The sequence below is a fragment of the Trichoplusia ni genome, chromosome 3 (genome assembly GCF_003590095.1).
Source record: "Trichoplusia ni isolate ovarian cell line Hi5 chromosome 3, tn1, whole genome shotgun sequence".
NCBI classification, from domain to species: domain Eukaryota; kingdom Metazoa; phylum Arthropoda; class Insecta; order Lepidoptera; family Noctuidae; genus Trichoplusia; species Trichoplusia ni.
In genome coordinates this window covers 800,976-825,041 of record NC_039480.1, presented here as the reverse complement: position 1 = coordinate 825,041, position 24,066 = coordinate 800,976, and the positions used below count along the sequence as shown (strand labels likewise).

The window sequence follows — 24,066 nt, the reverse complement described above, 5'->3', positions numbered from 1 at the left end:
TTGTTCAGCAATGTATCATTGCGACTTGTCATTTCTAAAGTCATATAGCAAGACTAGATTGATCAATACTGTGTTATTATTATGATCATTGGTTGTACTTAATGTTTTTGGAATTCCTAAGCAAATTGAGAGATAGTTTGAAAAGATGATGATGAAGCACGATCATGGCGTTTATATTACCTGAAACAAGTAAAGAAAAACCGTCAGTAATTTGAACACATTATGACTACATACAAGAACTTAATATGGTATAGAGTTTATTTAAGAAGTTCTAAGAAATAACTTTAAGAGGCACTACTCGTCTACAATTTAGTAACAAAAACTCTTCAAACTTTTATAATCTTTGCTCCACTATCTTTCGAAAAAAATGAGTAAGTCGTCATCAGTCATGGTCACACAAAAAATGATACAGGAGCGACAGAGGAATGTCCATTAGATGATATCAGATGGTCCTGCTGTCCAAATGCGTGACACAGGACAAAAAATATAAAGAGCGATAAAAGTGAATTTCGTAAGGCTTACGGACATACAAAAGAAATATGTGTATTGAGAAGGGAAGGAGATCATAAATAATGTTTTATTTCTTCTCCTCAAAGACCAACCTTGACTTTCTTTTTGACTCAAAGGACCAAACATAATTGACAAACATACTGTTTTCGCTCAAAGATTTTGGCCTACAAATGATTAATGAAAACGTTGCCTTGTCCAACATAGTACCTTATAATTAGCAGTAGTTAACTTAGTACTTAGTTCGTTGAATGTAAATAAAAATTAAATTACATGTATATAAATAGCCAAGCAACAAGGCATACGTGGCAATTAAATAGCTTGTCTGATTGACCATGAAATATTTCGACAGAGCAGTTGACATCGGATCGTGAGTTTGTTGCTAAACAGAGCAAACGCATGCAGTCATTACCATCGTAACCAGTTGTAATCAACATTTTATATTTTGTAATGCAATTTATTTATGTTCGAGTCGTGATTGTAGAGAACAGGATTTAACATATGTTGAATTTTAACTCAGTTAAAGACATTTAACATAGTTTAAAGAACAGTGGCGACATACATTTTTAGTAACATTTGATTTAGATTTTGTTTTAGTTTCTGCTGAATTTGCCGTATAATACTTATATATAGGAACTTGCTAAGTTATATAGGAAATATAAGCAGAAGTATGAATTAAAAAAATTAGTACAACAATATTTAAATTAGATAAACCACTAAACTTAATGAGTATCCTCTGAACTCTAATATAACGTGACTAAAGGTTGATCATCCCTGGCAAAGATACATGAAAAATGGTGCAACTGCATGAACTAGTCAAGGTCCCCCGTATCCGTCTGTTATCTGACCATCTATGTATGTAATTTGCAAAGCAATCGTGTTTCACTCTACATAATCAGTTAATAAACGCATTAGCGTGAAATAACTTAATATTTTAGACTAAATTTCAATATATTTTATGTATCTTGTTTTACAAAGTAGCTCATGAAAGTGGTTTCGGCCACTTTTCTGTTGGTTATAGTGAAATATTTTAAAATATTTTTTTTTATTAAGAAGTAGTGGTTTAATAAAATCATCGCAAGAGATAGAGTTAAATATTTCTCAACTTTAGCATTCCTGAGTACATTAAATTTGTTTGCTGTTATGATTGCTTTATTCGAGTTGTTATCATTCAATTTAAATCGGCAATAATCAAGCATCCATCATTTCCAGGCACACATGTACGCCCAAATCGAACCACAAGCAAACAGTCTGCGGTCTAATTTTCTTTTTCATTCACCGCAAACTAAACAAAAACGAGTACAGTATAACAAACAATATTAGTAATAATATCGGGAGCGCTCCGTGACCTGCGCACGCGCCGGCTCACGCACCGCGCCCGGGCCGCGCTGCGCCCGCGCACCCCTGCACTATGAACCGCGCTATAATTATCATTTATCACTTGCGAAGATTGATCATTTGAATGTATGCGTGATTTGTTGAGCTGTTACGTTAAGATAAATCGTTCTTTTACCTTTATGCATGATGGATATTGAAATTGCAATATTATTTCTTAACTATGATCGATGTTATCTATTAAAGTACACACGAAATCGTTTCAAATTATACCTAAACCAAACCCCTTGTTTTATCTTGTTCAATTAGATATTAAACGTGGAAAAATGACATATCGGCAGAAACGTAAAGTGCCTAGAATGACATATCTTAACAAAAATTCGCTTATACGCGACTTTACACTTAGACACTTCTGAGCGATTCTATCAGCTTGTAATTGTAGAAATCTTATGTTCTAGATATGTTCCTAGTTATAAGGCCATCTCACATTAGTCCTTTTTAAAACCTAGCAGGCACTTTGTCAGGGTTAACACGTATGTAATTATCAAACCTTTATCAATCATCATTACATAATGATAACGCATCACTGTCTAACTCCATCACACTTTTTGTTAACATTCTTAATTCAAACAACTCAAAAAAAAACAGATGATATTTGATTTGATAATTATAATCGTTTCTCAGAATCTTGAAGTATGGTGTGACCACATTGCGTGGGAGGATTCTAAGTCATTCCGCGTAAAGAATTAAAAGTGTTACCATCATATTACACCAGAAAAACCCCGTGTGACTCGAGTTTAAAATAAAAAAGCTATCACTAACGACATGAGAACGGTAATCCATATCTAAAACCGCAGATCCTGTAGCGTGTACGTTAAAAGGTTGGGAGGATACGATAGTGTTGCCAGGTAAATAGGTTATTGAGGAATTATTAATAAAAATGTTTTATAAAAAGTGATGTTTGTGAAAAATAAGGGACATCAAGCGGTAACATAAAATGTTACTAGTTATTTTCGTACAGAAGCAAGTCTATGAAATACTTCACTGTATATTACAATTACTAGAATGCAACACATAAACAAAGCACCCAAAACTTAAAATTTTAATTAACTGATACAATTTCTGTTCCTCGTTTAACCACGTAATTAACACACATCAATGTTTTATTACACATTGCAAAACCTACTTATATTTCAAAACATTTTCATTCCCTACCATACAATGGCAACACTATCCAGGCAGAATACGAAACTTCCTTTGCTGACCGCAAGACTCAAAGGACCAAAAAAAACTAAGCACAGAGTAGGAACTTGATCCTTCGAGTCGTCCAAACCACAGTGCACGTGTAAAAAATATATTAACCCGAGCCTTTAACTGCCTGTTTGGAATACGGCTTAATAGCGCAAATATTACCTGAAAGGGTAACATGATAATGGATTATATCCTTTGATGAAAATACTTGACTAAACTGAAAAGCTATGGAAGGATAAGACCAAAAAACCTTGTCATTCTTACAATTACGACAACTTTTAATAGTATGTTTAGGCTAAAAACCGTGACGTGACCAAAGATCGTCAATACTTGAAGAAGCATAACCCTCCTTCTGGCAGTCAAGTAAAAAAGGAAGAATACCAATCATATTTCCTCAAACAAGATGTTAGTCATTAAAATCATTCGTTTAAGATTAAAAGATGTGAGAAACATAATGAATATCATGTGTAACGAATCTCAGTGAGTGTGACTATATATAATGACCCTAGTAGACCCAGTTGATATCACACGCACGTTTTAATCTGGTCCTTTTGTACGCAAGACTTCTCACGCGTTTTGTGAACGCTGATAATAATGTACAGGATGTTAAAAACATGATTTCATTGTATTGTTTTATAGGTATTTTAGAATATAAAAGACGGTTTTAATTATAAGTTTTTAAGTAAGATAGGTTCAAAGTTGTGGCATTAGTGGTTCAGGTAGATTTATTTGACATTATCTGTGAAGATTGTAGGGTAAAAATCCTTAAAGTAAATAGCTTTAAAGTAGTAGTGTGGATACAATTTAACTTGCAATATTGGCCAGTAGGCTAAAAATATTGAATAAAATAGAAAATATATTGTCTTTTCAACAACGAAAACCACTCTCAATCTCTCTTAATAGACCACCTGTTTCACAACCAAGAATGGGAGCACGTTTTACTCCTTCTAGTATTATAATTTTTCTTTTAACATACTGTATATTTTATTTTTCCATTTACAAGCGTGTCCAAGTTGGAAATTGAGTCGAAGTTAATTGATTACTCTATAGATGCCGTGTGTAATTTTTAATGAGAGCGATACTAATTTAATTGTATTTTCAATTTACTTGAAGTACGTGCAGTGTTTTGAATAATATTATTTATTAATAGATTTACTTTTGTTTTTGTGTGTATTTTTGTTTTATATGCAGAATGAATGTAGATGAAGTAATTAATATTGGTTGGTCTATTATCGGTCATGACTGACACGATAAAAGGTTGATTAAGTTATTATATTTGGAGCACAATTGGAGCAATTACTTAAAATACATTTTCTTTGGTTTTTCCAAAGGTCAGCTGTTAAAAATGATATAGAAAAAAAGGCAAAGAAATATATTTATGTTTTAAACAAAAAAAAATGGTATTAGCGTTTTATGTTTCTGCAAAATAGTCCTGAAGAAAAATATAAAAAAAACACCATTGAAATTCGTCTCATGTTCAAAAGTCTTTCTACATTGTATTTACAAATAAACTAAGACATCAAATTATTCCACAGCAGCACACCATACCTGACATCTCATATTAACACAAACTAGTCTAAAACCGATGCTAATTCAGCCATGCATCATAGACTGTCAATCGAAAGTGAATTAGCTTCGGAATAAGGTTCTCATGCCATTTTCCTTTCGGTTGCCGTGACCATAAAACTTATATGCAAATGACGTAATGAACAGCGATTGGGCGGCGCACGCGCAGAAACGCAGCACTCGCCTTTTTTGGTGTCGGTAATTTATAATCCTATCAGGCTTGCCGTAATTATGGGGGATGGGTGCACAAAGATTATGGTGGAGAATAGACACTTGATTCTGGTGTCGTAAGATGCCTAACTAAGGTGTGTACTGTGTCGAGATGCCAGATGTTATACCTAGCTTTCTAGTCATTTATGTAACTTGCTTTTATATTTAAGGACTACATTTTTTGTTTCAAAATGCAGTCATAGTAATATTATAAATGGGAAAGTGTGTTTGTGTGTGTTTATGTTATCTCCTCACGCCCCAACAGTTGGACCGATTTTAATGAAATTGGTATGAAGGTAGCTTATATCTTGGATTAACACAAAAGCACCATGTGTTAATCCGAGCGTTATGTTTTACAGCATAACCGACATCGGGGCAAGTATTAAAGCTAAGACTGTCAAAATATACTACGTACGAACACAAAAAAATTGATAGAAGTAAGTGTTCGATTTTTTTTCATTTTTGTGTATGTATGTAATTTAATTCTCTCATTAATAAATATGCACGTAAAACAAAAAGAAAGTGGTTTATACCGGTAATTGATTTAAAACATGTGTTTCACGCTTAATTTGGACATTGAACCATCTTTTTCGCATTTAGTATTTTATCCATAAGGGCTGGAAGTCCCAAGGGATTTTATCTTCGTTCTTTATGATCTTTTGTTCGGGCAATTTAAAGACAGTGTGTTTGTCGATTTCCTGATACTGCACTACCACACTTTACGCCGTCCGTGATAATTTGATTTAAAAGCAGTGGTCAATTTCACTTTAGTTTACTGTTAAAGATTAAAAATTAATGGTTGGTAGCTGAAAGGTAAAACTATACCTTATTGCAAGCCTGAATGTATGAAGTTTAAAAATAATATGGTAACAGTTCTGGGTTTCATTAAGATCAAGTGTCGGTAACAAGGTTATGTTTTTCTTTACATATTAAAATAGCCAATGTGACAAAACGTTTGGTGTCTTTTTGATTTTGATAAACATAGGTAAGGAGTATGCAATAACTATATGGTCCCGGTCTGAAATGAAATCATTTATTCTGTAACTAGGACACTTAATTACTGTAACATTTTATTTTTGAGGACGCTGAAGCCAATATTGACAATCTGACTACCCTGAGAAGCAATGTCTAATCAAAATCAGGGGCCACCGTCTCTTTTTTGAAGAATCGTAGTAAAATCTATCGATACTCAACATTTAATGAAACAATTTTAATGCCTGTACACCCAATACTAGAAATATTACTTTAACAACAAACTAAATCATAAATTTTAAATCTGTCATAAGTCATAACCATGACATTAAGTTATATAACCTTTTCGTCTGAGATGAGGTCAGAGACCGTAGTTACTGCACAAATAACTATGGAGTTGGTGATTGCGGGGCTCGGCGCATGCGCAGTAGCGACTGATTAAGGGCTAGATGTGACTTCTAGAATGTTACATTTGTGTTAATTACGTTTTAAGGTTGTATGTTGGTTAATAATAGGATAGATACGTATATTAATTTAGAATGATTAATTATTAATGCTTACGAATGGTTTAACTGTAAAGGTTTTTGCCTAATCCAAATGAGATAAATTCGTTACTCAAAAGCTTATTTTTATAATGCTTGACTTATGCGCAATTTTATAGTTTAGGTAACTTTCAAATTAAGCATAAGTCAAGAATGGCAAAATATAAAATATGAAAGTTTACCTAACATTTTTTTTTCGTCACAATTTCTGGTTTTTCTAAAATTGCCGATCTTTAAAATTATAATAATCTATTACTGTTACAATGTAAGAAATGTTTCGCTTAAAGGACTAATTTCAAATCCCGCAGAGAGCGTACTCAACCTGCAGTTACGTTTAAAGGCACTTTATTTAAACTATTCATGTGAACTGACTAATGATTGCTCTAAACCTGCGCAGACGCACGCTGAGCTATTTGCCTTCAGCTTCTAGGAAAAAGAGAACATTATGCATGTTTTAGTATTGGAAACAGTTAAAGTCGAATAAATAACATGTTTCTTTTAAATCATTTAGCATAACTAGGTACCAAATTTGGCAAGTTTTAATTGACAGTTTGTTCTGATTTCGTCCTTTTATACGAAATTCAAAAACATGTCAAATTATGCTGTTACACTCTTAGAGAGCTATTTTTTTAATTATTTTTTTTATTTACGAACATTTAAAAAATGTTCCATGGTTTTCATTATTTGTTAAGAAACGTGAGTTTAATAGAAATTATTGAACTTTCCCACATTTAACACAATATCAAAATTTCCCTAAATTTAAGTCCATAGCTTAAGCATTGCTACTTTACAAAATTAGCAAGTAATCAAAAAAAAATGCTGTCTGATATAATATAAGGCATATTTTAATATATAATTATATATAAATCTCGTATCACAATGTTTGTCCTCAATGGACTCCTAAACCACTTAACCGATTATAATAAAATTCGCACACTATGTGCAGATCGATCCAACTTGAGAGATAGGATAGTTTAAATCTCAAGTTATAGTCGCAATTTCTTCTAACCACGCGGACGAAGTCGCGGGCAACAGCTAGTAACTTATAAGTATAGTTATCAATAAGTACACAAGTATATTAATTAGTACGATAAGCACCTGCCAATGTTAAATATAGCTGATGTTTTTTTATAAACTACATTGAATTGTTCACTATTGTATAACCTGTTATGAGGTACTGGCACTTTTCTGTAACTCTACCAATACCTAAGACATATATTCCTTACAGATACCATGCAAAATACATTATTATTCAAATCGGTCCAGCCGTTTAGGAGTAGTTAGTTCGACATACAAACGTGCTGTCGAATTATGTACATAGAGATTAAATCGGCTTTACAGCGTGATTTTACTTAAATCAAAGTAAAGATGAGTTTGTTTATTTTGTTGTATTTTTTAAATTCAGCAAGCAATTAGCCGAAAAAGAAAGCGGAACCACGATAACTTGTAAGTAACTTAAGATACACACGTAGTCACAATATTAATACTGGTACTATGTTATCTTAGGTGAAGGATTATGAAGATATTATAGGGTTACATAACGCCAAGTGAGATATTATACAGATAAGTGTAAAGGTCAATTATCCATCTATTGTAAGTTCATCTCTAACCTCGAAACAATAATGATCAAATTGACTAAACAGAAAAAAATCCGCTCTAATCTTGATTACCTATAATACTCTAATACTGCATTTATTTCACACAGCGCCACCTAGTCACAAACCAAGCAAAGCTTGTATTATGAGTATTGGACATCTGATGAACATACTTACATGTTTATAAATACATAGATATTATAGATAAAATACACCCAGACATGGAACAAATGATCACGCTCATCACACAAACATTTGTCTTTGGTGGGAATCGAACCCACGACCTTCGGTAAAGCAGTCAAGGGCACTAACCACTAGACTAATAGGCCAGTCAATAACATCAGTGTTAAATTGTTAATATATTATTAAATATTCTCAGTACAACATCTTAATAAGTAAAGGTCAAAAGTAACATTATTGAAGTACCACGATACATCAACAATGCAAATATTTTGTATTTCTGTCCGAATGATTAGGTTTCGCAAGTATTGAGTCGTGATCGACCTTCGGCGCCGTGGGAATCTGCCGGGCGGTGTTACGCGCGGTTACGGGTTCGAAACAGAATGGACTATTATCATGTCATAGTTCAGAACACCTGATTTGATCTGCTATTGTTAGGATTTTTCTAGTTAGTGAATGGGATAATGAGGGCTGTTATGGTTCTACCGTTGTCTGTTAAAGTAAAGTAGGTAGAGATTATTACGTTGAACTACGTATGTCAGCCTGTCCTTCAGTTCTATAGTCTTTAAGTTATACTAGGTAAAGGAAAAAAACAATTGTCATCTCTAAGATATTTTCTTTAATTACATGTGCGCATGAGTTTGCTAAAACCAATGTACCATCGCTTGCTACTCAGTACTTTAAGGTCCACGCGCGATTTTCTGAAATTAATATTAAACATGAGAAACTATTGCCTCTATGGGCTCTATAACCCATTTATGAGTTACTAGGTGTTAATCACATATTATATTATTTGTGAAGGATTGAGAAAAGAGTCTGTCAAGGTATTATAGACTTGACTAGCTAACATTATTCTTACAGACTTGTCCCTCTATGACTAGAGACACAGCTCAAGACATATAAAAAGTTCCCCGTTTGCGGTAGGTAGGTACTTTACCACATCAAATAAGTTGTTCACATCACGATAGGATTCAGGAGGGATCATGTGCCTCAATCAAGTCAATAGGTAATCATCTCGAGACTGATTGAAATTCTTACAGAAATCCTTTTACACAATCGTGAACTTTAACCCGACACGTCAATTCTTTGTGCCTTCAAGCGAGTGTGGTGAGCAACGTTCAATTGGTAAAGGATACATTACATGGAGGATACATCAAAAGGAAAAAATACACAAAAAATAATAATTTTAAATTATATTTTATCTACAATTGATGGGTGCTAATACTAAATTTAATTAAGGACCAGTCTTCATCAAACTTCAAACTTATCACCTGTGCAATATCCCAAAATAAAATATAATGTGCAATAAATAGGTCTTTGTTCATCTTACATCAATGTGTACAGAAGGACGAAAAAAATATGACGCCATTAATTCACTTGTGTTTTTCCCACAAGCTTGGTATTTAAGGGCATATCGACCTGCACTACCATAAGGCAACAGTGTATGTTACGCGCACGCGCGCCCACCTGACATTTACGCGCACCTGCGCTTGCGCAACACGCCGCGCATCCGAAACTCGCGCGCAGTGGTAATTAAATTTAATGGCGCCCCGTATACAGTAATACCGCTGCATTGTTGGGCCTTAATTGTTCGTGTGTTCAATCAATATTTGACCTCGTCGGCCTCCTATGTATAGCGTTTTGTTTTAACAGTTTGTCACTATCGTCTAAAAACATACATGTCTAAAACATAACCTCCCTTTTGGTCTTAGCTACTGTCGGTAATCAGCCTTTTTTGTGTAAAGCTTGGCCATATATATAAACATAGCCATAACACCAATAAGCTATCATTAAAATTTGGTCCTTTAAGAATTGTTTATTCCATCAGGATCAAAATAGAGCCACAAATTGGTAGTGTTATCGTTAAACAATATGATTGGTGGTCTAACAGTAGATCTATAGCTAAGGAGTCAAAATATAACAGTTACGTTAAACTGTTGTTTCAAAATCTATGCGATGTTAGCGGGATTAATAGAAAAATGTTATGTATAATCCGAACATTTTAACCGTAAAAAGTAATTAAGTGAAATAGTTTATTCAATATTACGGTTAAGGTGAATGGTTAATAGTATGGAATAACAATATTTTTGTAATTAAAATGTATGTTAATTGATGGAATTGGATCGTCTATATTTATTTCGAAACGGAAATATGAGTGTTTATGGTGATCACAGGTCCAAATGTGGCAAAAGGCAATGTGATGTTAAAAATCTTTTAATGAATACATTCAATGTTGCTTATTAGGCGTTTGATATTTAAAATGGTTAGAAGAGTTTTCTTTTTTTTAAAAACCGTGGGGTTTAAGGTAAAGCAGGAGTAGTACTTTGGTAATTAGGCTTCTATTATTATAAATATTGATATTAAAAGTTTTTCTGGCTATACCAACTTTTTCCATAAGTCACATGTCAATTATTTATATTGTAAGTCAAACAGAACAAATCTAGTCACAGTTCGTCAATCTATAAACTAACGTTTTCAATAACCGAGATTACCCCGGAACTGGGTCCCGTGGGACCCTCGGCCCGGGAACCTGAAATAATCCCGGCCTATCCCGGGATTAGGTTCCGTGTTGGCGGCGCGCGGCGGTGCCTTTGTGTCTTGCGCGGGCGCTCCTAATCGTCGCGATACGCAATCAAGCGCCGTAATGTAGATCTTAATGTTACTATGTTTTAGTGCCGTTATATTTAAGCTTTAGTTATTTAGAATTTAGACAATTTTGTACTAGCTGTTGCCCGCGACTTCGTCCGCGTGGTTAGAAAATATAAGTTATGATTTATAGCTGCCCTGTTTTTTTCACATTTTCTATTGTATCTTCGCTCCTATAAGTCGCAGCGTGTTAGATAGCCTAAAACCTTCCTCGGTAAATGGTCTATTTAATACAAAAATAATTTTTCAATTTGAACCAGTAGTTTCTGAGATAAGCGCGTTAAAACAAACAAACTCTTCAGCGTTATATATTAGTATAGATTTATCCCTGAATACTAAAACTTCATTTTTAGTGTGTGAAGTTAGCGTTAAGATGGGACTCTGTTATTTATTTTAAGTTGCACTAAGGAAGCGGTAAAGGGTGGGTGAATCAGGGCGCAGGCCATTGCATGTCATAATATGAATACAGGGCTTTTTGATTTTGTTACACAATAAATTAATGGAAATAAAAGAAAATCTTACAAGTTTCGAGTTTCGTTTTAACATTAAACATTTATGTACGACAGTTAATTCCTGTTAATCGTTAAGTTACATGTAACTAGGAATCCATACGATTCAGTTTAAGTGTATTTCCATATAATTTGAACTTAAACGAGTGCGATATATTATTCGTGGAAACTCAAATGTTAATATTAATTGTACGAGCGGAATGTTGCGAACTGCGAAATATACAAAGTGTCTGCGGTTTGTTTGTTGGTTGAACTATTGGGAAACAAGCATGGCTTCTTAATGGTGTTATGTGAATTTATGTTAACTTGAAACTTGTGTTTAGTCAATGTATTATTATAAAGTTTAAACTGAGAGAAACGTTTGGGAGCAATAAAAGGAGTATCATGCAATGCTAAGAATATATATTTTTTTAATTTAACTTGTGTGAAATCACACTACTGAGCCTGGGCAAAGAGCCTTACCAATTGCAAACTTCTCTATCTTTCGCAATACTTTTCAATTCACAAGATCGTTACATATATATTCAATTACAAAATTGTGATTATTCGTAAAATATGAAATGAATTTTATTATTTAAATGTCTCAACAAAAACCTATCAGGCTTATCCACAATACAATAAAATAGTTCTGCATTATTATGACTTATAGCCCTTACTCATACAATTAACAATAGTTAGAGCAAAGCCCTGCATAAATACTTGAAACCATACTATAAACACTTAACCCAGGATAATGTTCGCTAACAAAAATAAATAAATCAAACGTCAATTCTCTCTCTCATAGTCCCATACTTCAGAGTTATCAACAAAAACAAGCCGTCAGTGCATGGCCAATCCCTCACGTAGTACTTTGTAAATAAATAAACAAGGAACACAATACACTAATCATATTCCTGCCGTGTCGGTAATATATCTGCGAGCAGCGACCTGGGAACTCTTAGTGATGTGCTACACGAACCAACATTTGAGTCGATGTGTTGGTAATGAGCGGTGTGGTGTTATGTTGAGTATTTTTTTTACTTTAAAAAGTGTAAATCGAAATATGACTATTAATGAATTCATTTATTTTGTTAATAAGACTAGAAAAAATTTCGTTAAACGCGTGAAAGTCAAGTGGCCACTAATAGTTAATTATATTGGCTATATAAATAGAATCCCCTAAAGCAAAACACTGAGTGTGAGAGTATTTTATCCATTTGTTATTGCGGACTCGGAATATTATTTTGTATTGATAAAAGCGAATTTTACAGCTCCAACACATCGACACACCAACACACCTACTTATCTATGTTGGACCGTGTACTACAACACTAGAATAGTACCACGGCGGCCCATAGCGGGCAGTAATTGCAAATTGGCCAAGTGATCGATGGCGTACCAAGAAAAATATCTCAATTTATTAGTTCCGATTGAGTCGCTGCGTTATGATACGTATTGTTAGCCGTGTGAACGTTGCCACGCAGTTTTTAAGTCGATTGTAAGGGTGTGGAAATGTAGGTGTGGTTTCATATCAATTATAGATTATTATGGAGTCGATTCAGGTTGAGAAGTACAACTAATGTTGGGGTTTATTTAGACCGAGTTACATGACATTGTATAATAACAAAGTGATGAAGTTTGACGAGCTAAAATATTAAAGTAAATTCCAACAACATATTAGATGAAAAGGAATTTTAAGAACAGGTTGTTTCAAAATAAAAGCCAATGTCTAAGATAGATAAAATTCCTCAAAATAAAGTATTCTTCAGCCGTAAGTAGGTATTCTAAATGTACGGCCTTTAAGTCTTCTAAACCTTAGATACGCATTGGTCCTTCGATCCGAAGAAAACCAACATGTTTTATTCAAAATCTGAAGCTTAGCAAAATATGGTCGGAGCAAAATCGTAGATACTAAGTAAGTTACGCTCTGCCCCGGGATACGCGACATCTATCGACACCTGTCTTTGCCTATGAAATATTAGCACAGCATTAGAAGATGCTATATATCTTTAAAATTTAGTTTCTTTGTTCCTAAGTTACATTTCAAAAAAGCCGCAATAGATATTGTAAATAGCAGCTATTTATTTTGTATCTAACACATTTGTGTATGGGAAATGTGAAGGTCACACATATGAAGGTTTGAGACCGGTGTTTATGTATGTAATAAAGGTCACCTTCACAACGTTGCTGATAATTATCGTTTATGTGTTGAAACACTTGGTACATCACTATTTTTGTTTACATTTTATCCTGAAGATTGATACTGCGACTTGGTAAAAAGCGTGCAAGTAAAAAAATATATAAGGATTGTACCTTTTCCCTTTTGTCGTGGGACTATGTGGGAAAGCAAAATACTGCGATACTCGTAGTCATATCGTCTTTAAATCGATTTTGAAACAAATCATATTTAAACAAAAATTTATTTGTAGGTCCAACCAGAACTTAACCATAACTTGAAATATTGTAAAAGATAGTACCTATTAGCGAGTTTTTAAAAATACTTCAGTTTCAGTTCTTTTTTGGATCCAAAAGTGATGACGTGACTACTTTAAAACCAAAACAAAACAGCATCATTATAAGGTTGAAAAATGGCATGTTAACATGAACTTAGGGCAGTGTACCGGTGCCGTTTACCGGTAGGTAACCCCTCGGACTTACTGTTGATTTTGATTAATGACCTGTCAGTCAGATGTTTTAAACATAATTCTCGCAACTTTTACTGTTAGCCTGTCTTGGAGATGAAGCCAGGTCGCGGCTCCCGGATCGCTCAATCAAGCCTGGATGCATTTAGTATGTTGCTACTTGCAGCCCATGCTGGAAAGGACTTATTCTTATGTATAAAGGATATCATTTTGCTGCGCACTTTCGTACTCAAAGGTTGACGAATTCAAATATCCATTATGGAATTTAGGTGATCCTACGTTGCATTACCTGTCTAAAGTACTTTACAAAAAAGTACCACAAGAAGTTACTGTAGTATTAGACTACGAATAAACTAACTATGGTCGCCTTATAAACAAGGTCAGTCAACAATCAGGAAATTATATCACAAGCTTAACTCTACAAGGTATCCTCCGAGCAAAAAAAATCTGCAAAAGTTGTCAAAGAGGCCAATGAATTACTTTTGGATATTGCACTAAAGAATTTAATCTTTATGGCGCGTGGGAGGTTTACAAACATTCAAGTCTCTTGCAATTACTTGCAAAAAGACACCCAGGCACAGCACAAGTATACGTGGATCACACAAATGCTTGTCCTACGCGGGGTTCGAACCCGCGACACGTGAGTTTTTCGGGTTATTGGTGCTATCAAAGGTGATGATGAAAGCTTAGTAGATCAAAGGCCGGATTCGTTTCCATACTAGATCATACTCAAGGCAGAAACTTGATCGTTATAACTTTGCACTTTACCATATACTGAGCATGCGTGTAGTAACCTACATCTTTAAACGATTTTGCGAAAGCGTTTGTGTTGCACCAGGCATATTAAGAGTAATAGTGGGCGGGGATCTCTCGCTTCCTTCTGTAGTAGCCTCAATGGTTGGAAGTGAGGAATCTTGGAGAGCTGCCGCCGAATTCAGTGACGAGGTCATGGCACTCAAAGAAAGTGCGGAAAGGGAGCGGGAGCTGTCGACCACTCTCCCGATTCGTGCCCGACGCACAAGGGCTAAGAGGAGGGCTGATAATGCTCTCTTTCAGCCACCATAAATAGCTTTCGGCGGTAGACGCGGGGAAGTCTATCGCCCTAAATTAAAGCCAAAGGCGGCGCGCGCGGTGCTTCCGCTTGCTTCCTAATTGGTGGAAGTAAAATCAACTTTTTTATTTAAAGTGGCAGCTCCTGCAAGGAGTGTCCCTGCCTGGGATCGCGGTAGTTTGCATTGCGTCCCCGTGGTCTCAGTTACAAGGGAAGGGTGAAGCACTCCGGTGGTTTTAGCCGGTAGGAGTCCGGCGCACCTCTCCGCCTTCCCCAGGGCGGAGAAAGTCCATGAGGATTTCCCCGGAAAAAAAAAAAAAAAATGCATATTAAGAGTAATGCAAGCTTACTATGTAGTTTTAGTTCAACTTATATTGGTTTGAAGTCTTTTAAGTGGATATTGAATATTACTTTTACGAAATACTGAGTATGACGAAAATTAATAATGTTTAAGTACCATTATCAACATGATAATATACTCATTTATATACTTTCATTGTATGAATCTCGTTCAATTCTGTAATTGGCCACTGGTAGTAAGTTTCTTGCTCAAAAAGTCCACCTTATTTTTTATCGAAAATAAGAGTGCTTTACACAAACCAAAAATATTCCCATGATATAAATAAATCAACACAAAAACACTACCTTTAAAATTTTATGATACAAGAGTAAATTCAATTTCTTATCCGATGAAAATTTTATGACGACCCGATGGCGTACGCGCAATTTACAAAAACGCTTCGAGCATTTTTGGGTTAATTTTTTTGAATAATTCATACGGAAGGTATCGGAGATTGTCTGTTATGGTGGTTATGGGGTACTTCTTCACTTATAAGGGGTTATGGGTGATTACTTTGGCTCCGTAACAATGGCGGATCATGTAATAAGTTTTTGTTGTCACTGACAAGAGTTATGTAATTGATAAAATTTATATTATAAATACATTTTGGGAGGTAGCCCTTGAGTTACGTGATGGATGTTGCATAAAATGGTGGACTGTAACGTCGTGGCTTTTTATATTTTTAACTCGTAAATTGTTGGTGAGAGGAGATTCTTGAACATGACTATTGGTCAACTCAAATTGAATTAAGTTTGGATACGTATCTAACAAGTAATATAGCTCAGGTCATATAATTGTCAATAACTCATGTTTCCAGACAACATATTGGAACCAACAAGAACTGTCGACAAGGCGTATCCTCCAAACTTTCAAGCTACAAATTCTTTTCACTTTCATCTTAATAAATCTATAACATCAAATCGAGTACTTTATCAAATTGAAGACTATTTTCCTATTAATTCTGCCTCTAGGTATAGAACGAGAGCTGTCTACCCCCGGGCGGAGAGGCGTGATGCAGACGCAGACGCTAAAAGTAAGAGTGTAAACGAATCGGTGTGAAAAGTGATGCTTGAAGTGTAGTAAGCAATAAGTGTTCGCCCACGGTCGCGGCCGGTACACTTTCTATCGACAATAAACTTCAATTGATGACAGGGCTGGCAGACATGCAAGTTGAAAAAATACTCAGACTTACAGAATTAAGAAAAAGAAACGTAGCTCAATTTCAAGCTTTAATATATGTTTTTCTTACATCGGCAATAAAAATACTTTATAATTATGTGAATAGATGAACTGTCCAGCTATTTTAGTAAATAAAACAGTCTGTTGACAGACGGAGAGACAGACAGAGATGCTTAAGTAGCAGAATTCCTTTTGGGATTTTCTAAAGCTTTAAGAGAAATTGAGTCTAAGATAACAAAAAACTTTTAGTTAAAAGTATTCGGTGTTACCTGTGGGGTCCAGTAAGACACTTTATTATGACTATAAATTTAAAAGTAACTTTTGTCATTAAATATTGACTTTACTGTTCAACAGGTTCATTAAGCTGCAACAGAACAGATACCAAGGACGTTTTAATTAGTATGATTTACGATCAAGCCCTGTTAATTGCAATAAACCTAGTTAAACCAGAATGGAAGATTTTATAGCGTAATTAAATTGGCTACTTAAAAATAAATTTGTAGATGCATAAAAATATTCTGGACATTGCCAACCCTAAAGGTGGACAGACGGCCAACGTTACAGTTCGCGCATAATTATAATGATAGGCGAAAAAATTGACGAGTTACTTTCAATTTTATTGCGACAACTGACGCTCTAACATTTTAAGTAGACATGAAGACGGTTTATTAAAACACTTATAGAAATATAAATATATATTTCTATAAGTATTTTATATGTCATGCTGGACTTGTGGTTCTATGTATGGATTTGTATGCATGAAGGTGCAGGTTCGATCCCGGACGTAGGGAAGTACCCGTGTGATTTTTTTATAACAATATGGTATTTAATTGATCTACTTAGCTACGTATTATTTGAGTCAGGTCCTACAATAATAACCGTCTAATACCAGTGACTTAGGCAAACTTAACCTCTGGCTTCCCAGGGCCATTAAAAAAGTAAAAACTGAAGAACAGTCAGCTTTGAAGCCTTCAGAGAGTAAGTCGGCTAAACCCGATCAACTAACAAAAATACTACTTCATTCATGATATTCTAAGTCCAATGCAATGTTGCACCTTAAGAAATAACCTCATCTATACCACGAAACTACATAATTATCTAATTTAACCAAAACATCAATTAATTACGACACTATCTTAACCAATATCAGATTTCTAAATGTTATCGATTAAATATTTAATTAAAAAGATAATTAATTTTATACGATGAAGCGGAAAACTGATTTATTTTTGTTGTAGGGAATTATGAACACTTTTATAAATATTCATCGAAAGATTTAAGTGAAAATGAGCGGTTATAAATTATTATTTAATTATTCACTTTAATTGGGGATTAATAGAATTAGGAATCTAAACTAATATTATAAAGAGGAAAGATTTGATTGTTTGTTTGACACGAATAGGCTTCGAAACTATTGGACCGATTTGAAAAATTCTTTCACTGTTGAGAAGCTACATTATCCCCGCTGAACATAGGCTATAATTTAATTTGAAAAATATAGGGGTTCCGTAAGAAAATTGCAATAATGTAACTAAAGGTGTAAAATTGGAAACCTATTTCTGCGTACGCTGCTAGTACTATAGACAATAGAACAAAATGATGTCCTACGGTTTGCTTACCACGCGGACGAAGTCGGCAACTGCTGGTATTAAAATAAAATTATGTTATGAACTGTACTCCGTTTCTTAGGTACTTAAAAAAGTTAAAAATGCTTCGTATAGTTTCTCATACTAACACATATTAAATAAATAATCGACTGATATATTTCAGTGGTATATTTAATGTAGTTTTTTTATTGTTATTTTGCATTCGTCTTTAGTAGCATTTTATATTTTGGAACTGAGTTTTCAGACAAAAAAACACACCAAGATTGTTTCTTAATTGCCTAAAACCATTTTTGTGTAGTCTTACTTGCTATACAGTACAGCAGTGTTTCTATGTCTGGTATTTACCTGAAACAAAAATAAAATAAATAAATAAATTGTTAATTACTCAAACAAGTCAGTATTGACTATATTTGGCGTATTAATAAAATTAAATATGTAAAAAAGATGGTAATTATTTTTTTTAAGTTTAAACCGCAATAGTATTAAAAATATAGGTAGCAGGCCAGTGGGTTGAGAACCCGCTGCTGAGTAAAGGATCTATAATATTTCCTAATTTGGGAAAATTAGTTTACCGATTCAAACTTTCCACGTAGCTGTATTTGGTAATAATACTAGCAGTAGGTCATCTAAAAGTTGATTAATATTAATTTACCATAAATCTTATTATATTTTAATAAAGTATAAAATATGCTCATCTTCGTAATATGAGACTACGAAAACAAACCCAAGCATCATATTTAAGAAACATATTATAAATAGTCTAGATTTCAAACGCGGTTCCGCAGTCCAGTGCGAATTCCAGTCTCAGATTACGAGTCTAGATTATATAGTGCAGAGAATTTCTTTCGTAAGAGCTCAATGTTATGTCTAGTTAGGGTTCACAATTATACATGTCTAACATTAAATTTAAATAGAATAGTAGTTTAACAGGTCTCGGTATGCAAACCTTTTCTCAAAGATTTTAGTGCATTATTTCATTTACGAACGCTGACATAAAGAGGCGAAATAAAAGAGTCTAAAATAAATAAAAAAAGTACATTAAATTCCATAAATCGAACGAATACGAAACTTTATATTACACTCACGAGCAAAGTAATCATTTATTCCAAAAGAGGCGCCGTCCCGACACCCATCCCTGTCGACACGACAGCCCTCGCCGATAGCATCGTATCACAGGACATCACAATATGAAACGATCAGCTCGAATCATTTAACATCTCACTCAAAATCCCACATAACTGGAATGCTACGGAGCGGCATTTTCTATAGTATTATCTAGTCGGAGATTATTTGAAAGCAATAAATAATAATAAAGCGGACAAGTCCAGGTTGCGTGACGCACGCTACTGTGCGCCCGCGCAGCCGCCGGCGGGAGCGCGTCTCCATGCGCTTGTGTTGCAATTTGTAATATTAATCATTAAGGCTAGTAATCTGTTCATGAATTAGGCTACATCCGTTACATTCTGAATATAAATCTAGATCATAAAAACCGACATTGAATGTGCTTCGAGAAGGATTTCTTAGTAAAGTAGTATTCACGTTAAATCGGTCACGCTTACAATATCGTGATCTTCATAACAGTCGGACAAGGCCACCTATTGCCATGCTAATCACATTGTTACCGCAACTGTCGTCACAAAATGATGTCTTCTGCACACAACTCCTTAGACCGATATTGTACACGTTGACGTCACACAGTGGAAACATCACGCGCCTCATATCCCCGATGTAAATGACCATTAATATCATTGTACAACAAAATAAAAAGAAAACACGTAAAATCTTAGCATTTAATCGTTACCTGCACAACTATAAAATAAATTCTAATCTAAAAGTAAATATCTCTAACAATAAAACTATCATTAAACGTAAGTATACATACTAAAACACTTAGATTAATTATAAATTATTTAAAGACCATCGATATTTTAAGTTAGGGTGACTTTGCCTGCGCTTTGCTCGGGGGTGGCGGGGTAGGTGGGGCGGACGCAGACGGTGGTGTAGCGGGCAGCCGCCTGTCAGGGTATAACCTCTTCACGAACTCCATAACTTGAGCCATGTCGATCAATTTGACGAGCTTCCCGCTCTTGGGACCAGGGAACGCGTCGTACATCTCGTCGACAAATGGGTCGCCTAGATGCAAACCTAGCATTAATGATAACCGAGAGAACTCCTTTATGTTTATCGGCTCTGGGTTCATCTTGTACATTTGCATAAACACTAAGGCAGCGTCAACCCTGTGACTCTTTTTCTTTGCTGCTTGACCGACAGCTTCGGCTCTCCTCAGCAGCAGAGGTCGAATATCCGTCGGCATCGGACTATGTGAGGGATTTACGTAACCGTGGGTGACAAGAGTTTTCTGACGACTTTTCATTCTTTGTATTTCTTTAAGGGTTTGTATGAACTTCGTTTCTACTATCACATTATCAAGCAGCAGATTCTTGAGTTTAACTCGGCGGTCTTTTAAACGAACAAGTAAATTGAAGGCATCGCTTGAAGTAAGAGGATTAAATGATAAGTCAAGAGTCTCTAACTTTTTAGCTTTAATTAATCCTAATCCTATGAACTTTACAGCTTCACCCGAAAGTCTATTGTGGTTTAAAATTACACGATTTATCTTATTATTAGAAAGAAGTGTCTGAATGGCCTGCCCCACACGAGATCCCGCTATCGAATTCCAAGATAAGTCAAATTCGGAGAAGCTTTTATTTTCCGCAAGATAATTACACAAAGTAAACACAGCTTTCGGGGATAATATCATGTTCCAGGATAAATTCAGATGAGTTAAACGGTTATAAACCTCAAAAGCTTCGCATAGAGAATAAACGGCTTTGGCAGAAAGTTTATTTCTGCTTAGATTTACATCAACTAGTCTTGATCCCAGTCTTAAAGCACTAGATAAGAATTCTGCTCCTGTATCTTCCATTTCATTCCCTGAAAGGTTTAGTTTGAGAAGAGTGCGATTGAATCGAAGATAATGAGCCAATATCTGTGTACCCCTAGGCCCAATTCTGCATCCAGTGAAGTCAATCTCTACTAAAGAATCATTCTCTTTAATCATTTCGCCCAAATGGAGACATCCATCGTGAGGAATCCAATTATCTGTTAAATCTAGAGTTTTCACAAATGTGTTTCTACTTAAAGCAATAGCCATAGCTCGAAACCCTTTAGGATAAATCCCGTAGTACTTTAAATCAATTGTCTTACTCAGCAAAGATTTATGAAAAATCCTTATGGGACATATATGCATTATTCTGCACACAGCTAGGTACAGATCCTGGCCGTCATCAGCATATGTAACTACGGGCTCTGGTTGCTCTAAAGCTTCTAATATACCGGGGTCTTTAACAGCTGGATAATTGTAATACACATGACGAAGGACTGAACTGTCTGACATACATATGTATTTGGCGCATATATCCTCACTGCCAGGGTCGTACAGGCCTTGCTCGTGTAGGTCACGTTTGAAGTTATAATAAACGAAATCCAACTCCAGAGAAGACCAGTCCTCCATGGGGACTTCTTCCGAGGACTCATCTTCTACAACTTTCTTATAAACTACTTCAACTGAAGATTTTTTCGACGACGTAGAGCTGTCCGTCATATTAGGTTATTTAAATAAATTAAATACTAAAAGAAATGTTGCGGTAGTAAGAACGATGCTTGCTGTGTATATCTTGATTAATAATGTCATTCTAGTGTCAAAAACAGCTGCTTTTTCTGTCACATTCCGCAAAGAGGTAAAATATAATAAGATTCTAATAATTTAGTTTTAACTTTCTTCATTTAACTACAGGCTGTACAAAATAATAAGATCCGGTTAGTTTAATATTTTAACATTGTGGATCAATTATAAAAGGTATTTTTAAAATAAATCAAACAAGAATGTTATACAAAAATAACTGTATTAAACAATTCTTAAATATGAGTACATCATAGAAAATAAATCTAAAACAAACTTACCAAATTATATAAATAACAATTTTACACTAAGACTCTAAATTAAAAAGTTAGGTAAACAAGATATATACTACATATAAATTAAACGTAGAGACGAATCGTATCGATTAAAATACAAAGTATTTGTTCACTTCTTTCCTTTAGCTTTTTCTTTAACTGGTGATGGGGGTGGTGGTAATGGTTCAGGTTCGGATTCCGGGGGTGGAGTGGGGGGCAGCTTCTTGTCGGGCCACTTTCGTTTGCAATGCTCAACAAGGAGGTTGATATCAATCCATCTGAATTTAGAAGACCGAGGCCCAGGGAACACGTTGGCCATCTCATCGATCAAATCATCGTCCAGATTAGCACCTGCCTCTCGAACGTAGTTACCAAATTCTTTAACTAACATGAGTTTCACATTATCTTTTTGCAGTTGTAGTACGATTAACGCAAAGTCAACTTTATGCTTCTTCGGTTTTTGTGTAATATATTCAATACGATTAAGAATTAACTGTTTGACGTCTGGGCCTCGAGGTACATATGAACCCATTACGCCTCCATAAGTGACAACTAGACTTTTCTTAGACTTCATTTCTTTAATTGCCTCGAGCAATGTTAGAAATTGTCCGGTTACAATGACGTTGTCCATAAAAACTTGAGTCACTTTTACAGCTGTTGACTTAAGTCTTTGTAAAACGCATAAAGCATCTTCGGGGGTCATCGGATTGTATGACAAGTTTAAGAGAACCATTTTTTTAGATTTGTTTAAACTGATAATTAAGTTCTTGATAGCTTCACCTTCTAGTTTGTTGTTGCTCAGGTCAAGTTTACGTATCACAGGATTTGCTGCAATATTTTTTAATGCTAAGCCGATTCTGGGACCTTGCAAGGCGGTCCACGACAGGTTTAAGTTTCTAAGGACCTTGCTCTCGGCTAACTTATTCAAGAAATTGGCGGTACCAAGAGTATAAAAGTGATTCCATGAAAGATCAATGTGAGTCAGCTTGTTGTGAGCTTCAAAAGCTTCCGTTAACAAATTGATTCCTTTTCCGGATATGTTGTTATTGCTTAAATTGATTTTTTTCACATCGAGTCCATAAAATATAGCATCGGCTAGAAACTCCATCCCGGCGTCACCAATGAAGTTAGTGCTCAAATTAAGTGACTCTAAGCCTCGATTGCTTGGCAAGCCGGAGAACAGCCGCTTTGCTCCTGAGGCCCCGATGCGACATCCCTGTAGGTTCAGTTCTGTCAAAGTATTGTTCGTCAAGAGCATGTCAGATAAATGGAAGCAAGAATCATCAGTTAAAAAGTTATCGATCAAGATTAATGACCTCACATAAGGATTATACTGAAGAGCCATAGCCATTGCGCGAACACTACGCGGGTTGACGCAGTAGTACCGAAGGTCTATTACCTCTTCTTTTAACCCCCTATAAAAACTGCGAATTGGACATAAACTCATTTCTTTGCAGACTTCAAGGTATAAATGTTGACCATCTTTGTCGTATACTATTGGTTTTTCTGGTTTCAACAAAGCCTCTTCTACCCCGGGGTTCCTGATAGCTGGGTAACTAAAGTACGGGTGTCTTATAACATCACTGTCGGACATAAACACTGTTTTAGTGCATATTTCTCCACTTCCGAGGGAATACAATCCCTGGTCGTATAATATCTTCTTCTGATTATCTTCTGGTATGAATATTTCTAATGAAGACCACTGGTCCATCGGTGGATCGATAGAACTTTCTACAGGATGAACTTCGAAGATCATCTCGACTTCTTCTTCTTTCTTGAAGGAGATTTCGGAATCCATTTTGCTGGATTTTGTACTTTGATACGATTAAATAAATTACTTAAAAAATAAAACTACAATTATAAATCCCAAGTAAACCTAGTAACAGACTGGCAATGACAATAATAAGATATATTGACAAGAGATTGTCAAACCGCACAGGTAAAGAAAGTAAGCAAGGTCGATAAAACCTCATTCAATTAGCACAAACGAAATGAACT

At 35.1% G+C, this 24,066-nt stretch overlaps 2 protein-coding genes across 5 annotated transcripts in view; both read right to left on the bottom strand.

The window, feature by feature from the left end:
* Positions 1-24,066, bottom strand: part of LOC113508798 (protein outspread) — a 230,798-nt gene that overhangs the window by 65,284 nt on the left and 141,448 nt on the right. The gene's annotated exons all lie outside the window — the stretch shown is intronic.
* On the bottom strand, positions 18,782-21,880 carry LOC113508800 (leucine-rich repeat-containing protein 74B-like). Its single transcript, XM_026891920.1, has one exon. The coding sequence runs from the start codon at positions 21,713-21,715 to the stop codon at positions 20,045-20,047; it is 1,671 nt and encodes a 556-aa protein (XP_026747721.1). The 5' UTR covers positions 21,716-21,880; the 3' UTR covers positions 18,782-20,044.

Excerpts from the sequence above, each read along its gene's own strand:
- LOC113508800 (XM_026891920.1), bottom strand. The coding sequence starts at position 21,715 with ATGACGGACAGCTCTACGTCGTCGAAAAAATCTTCAGTTGAAGTAGTT.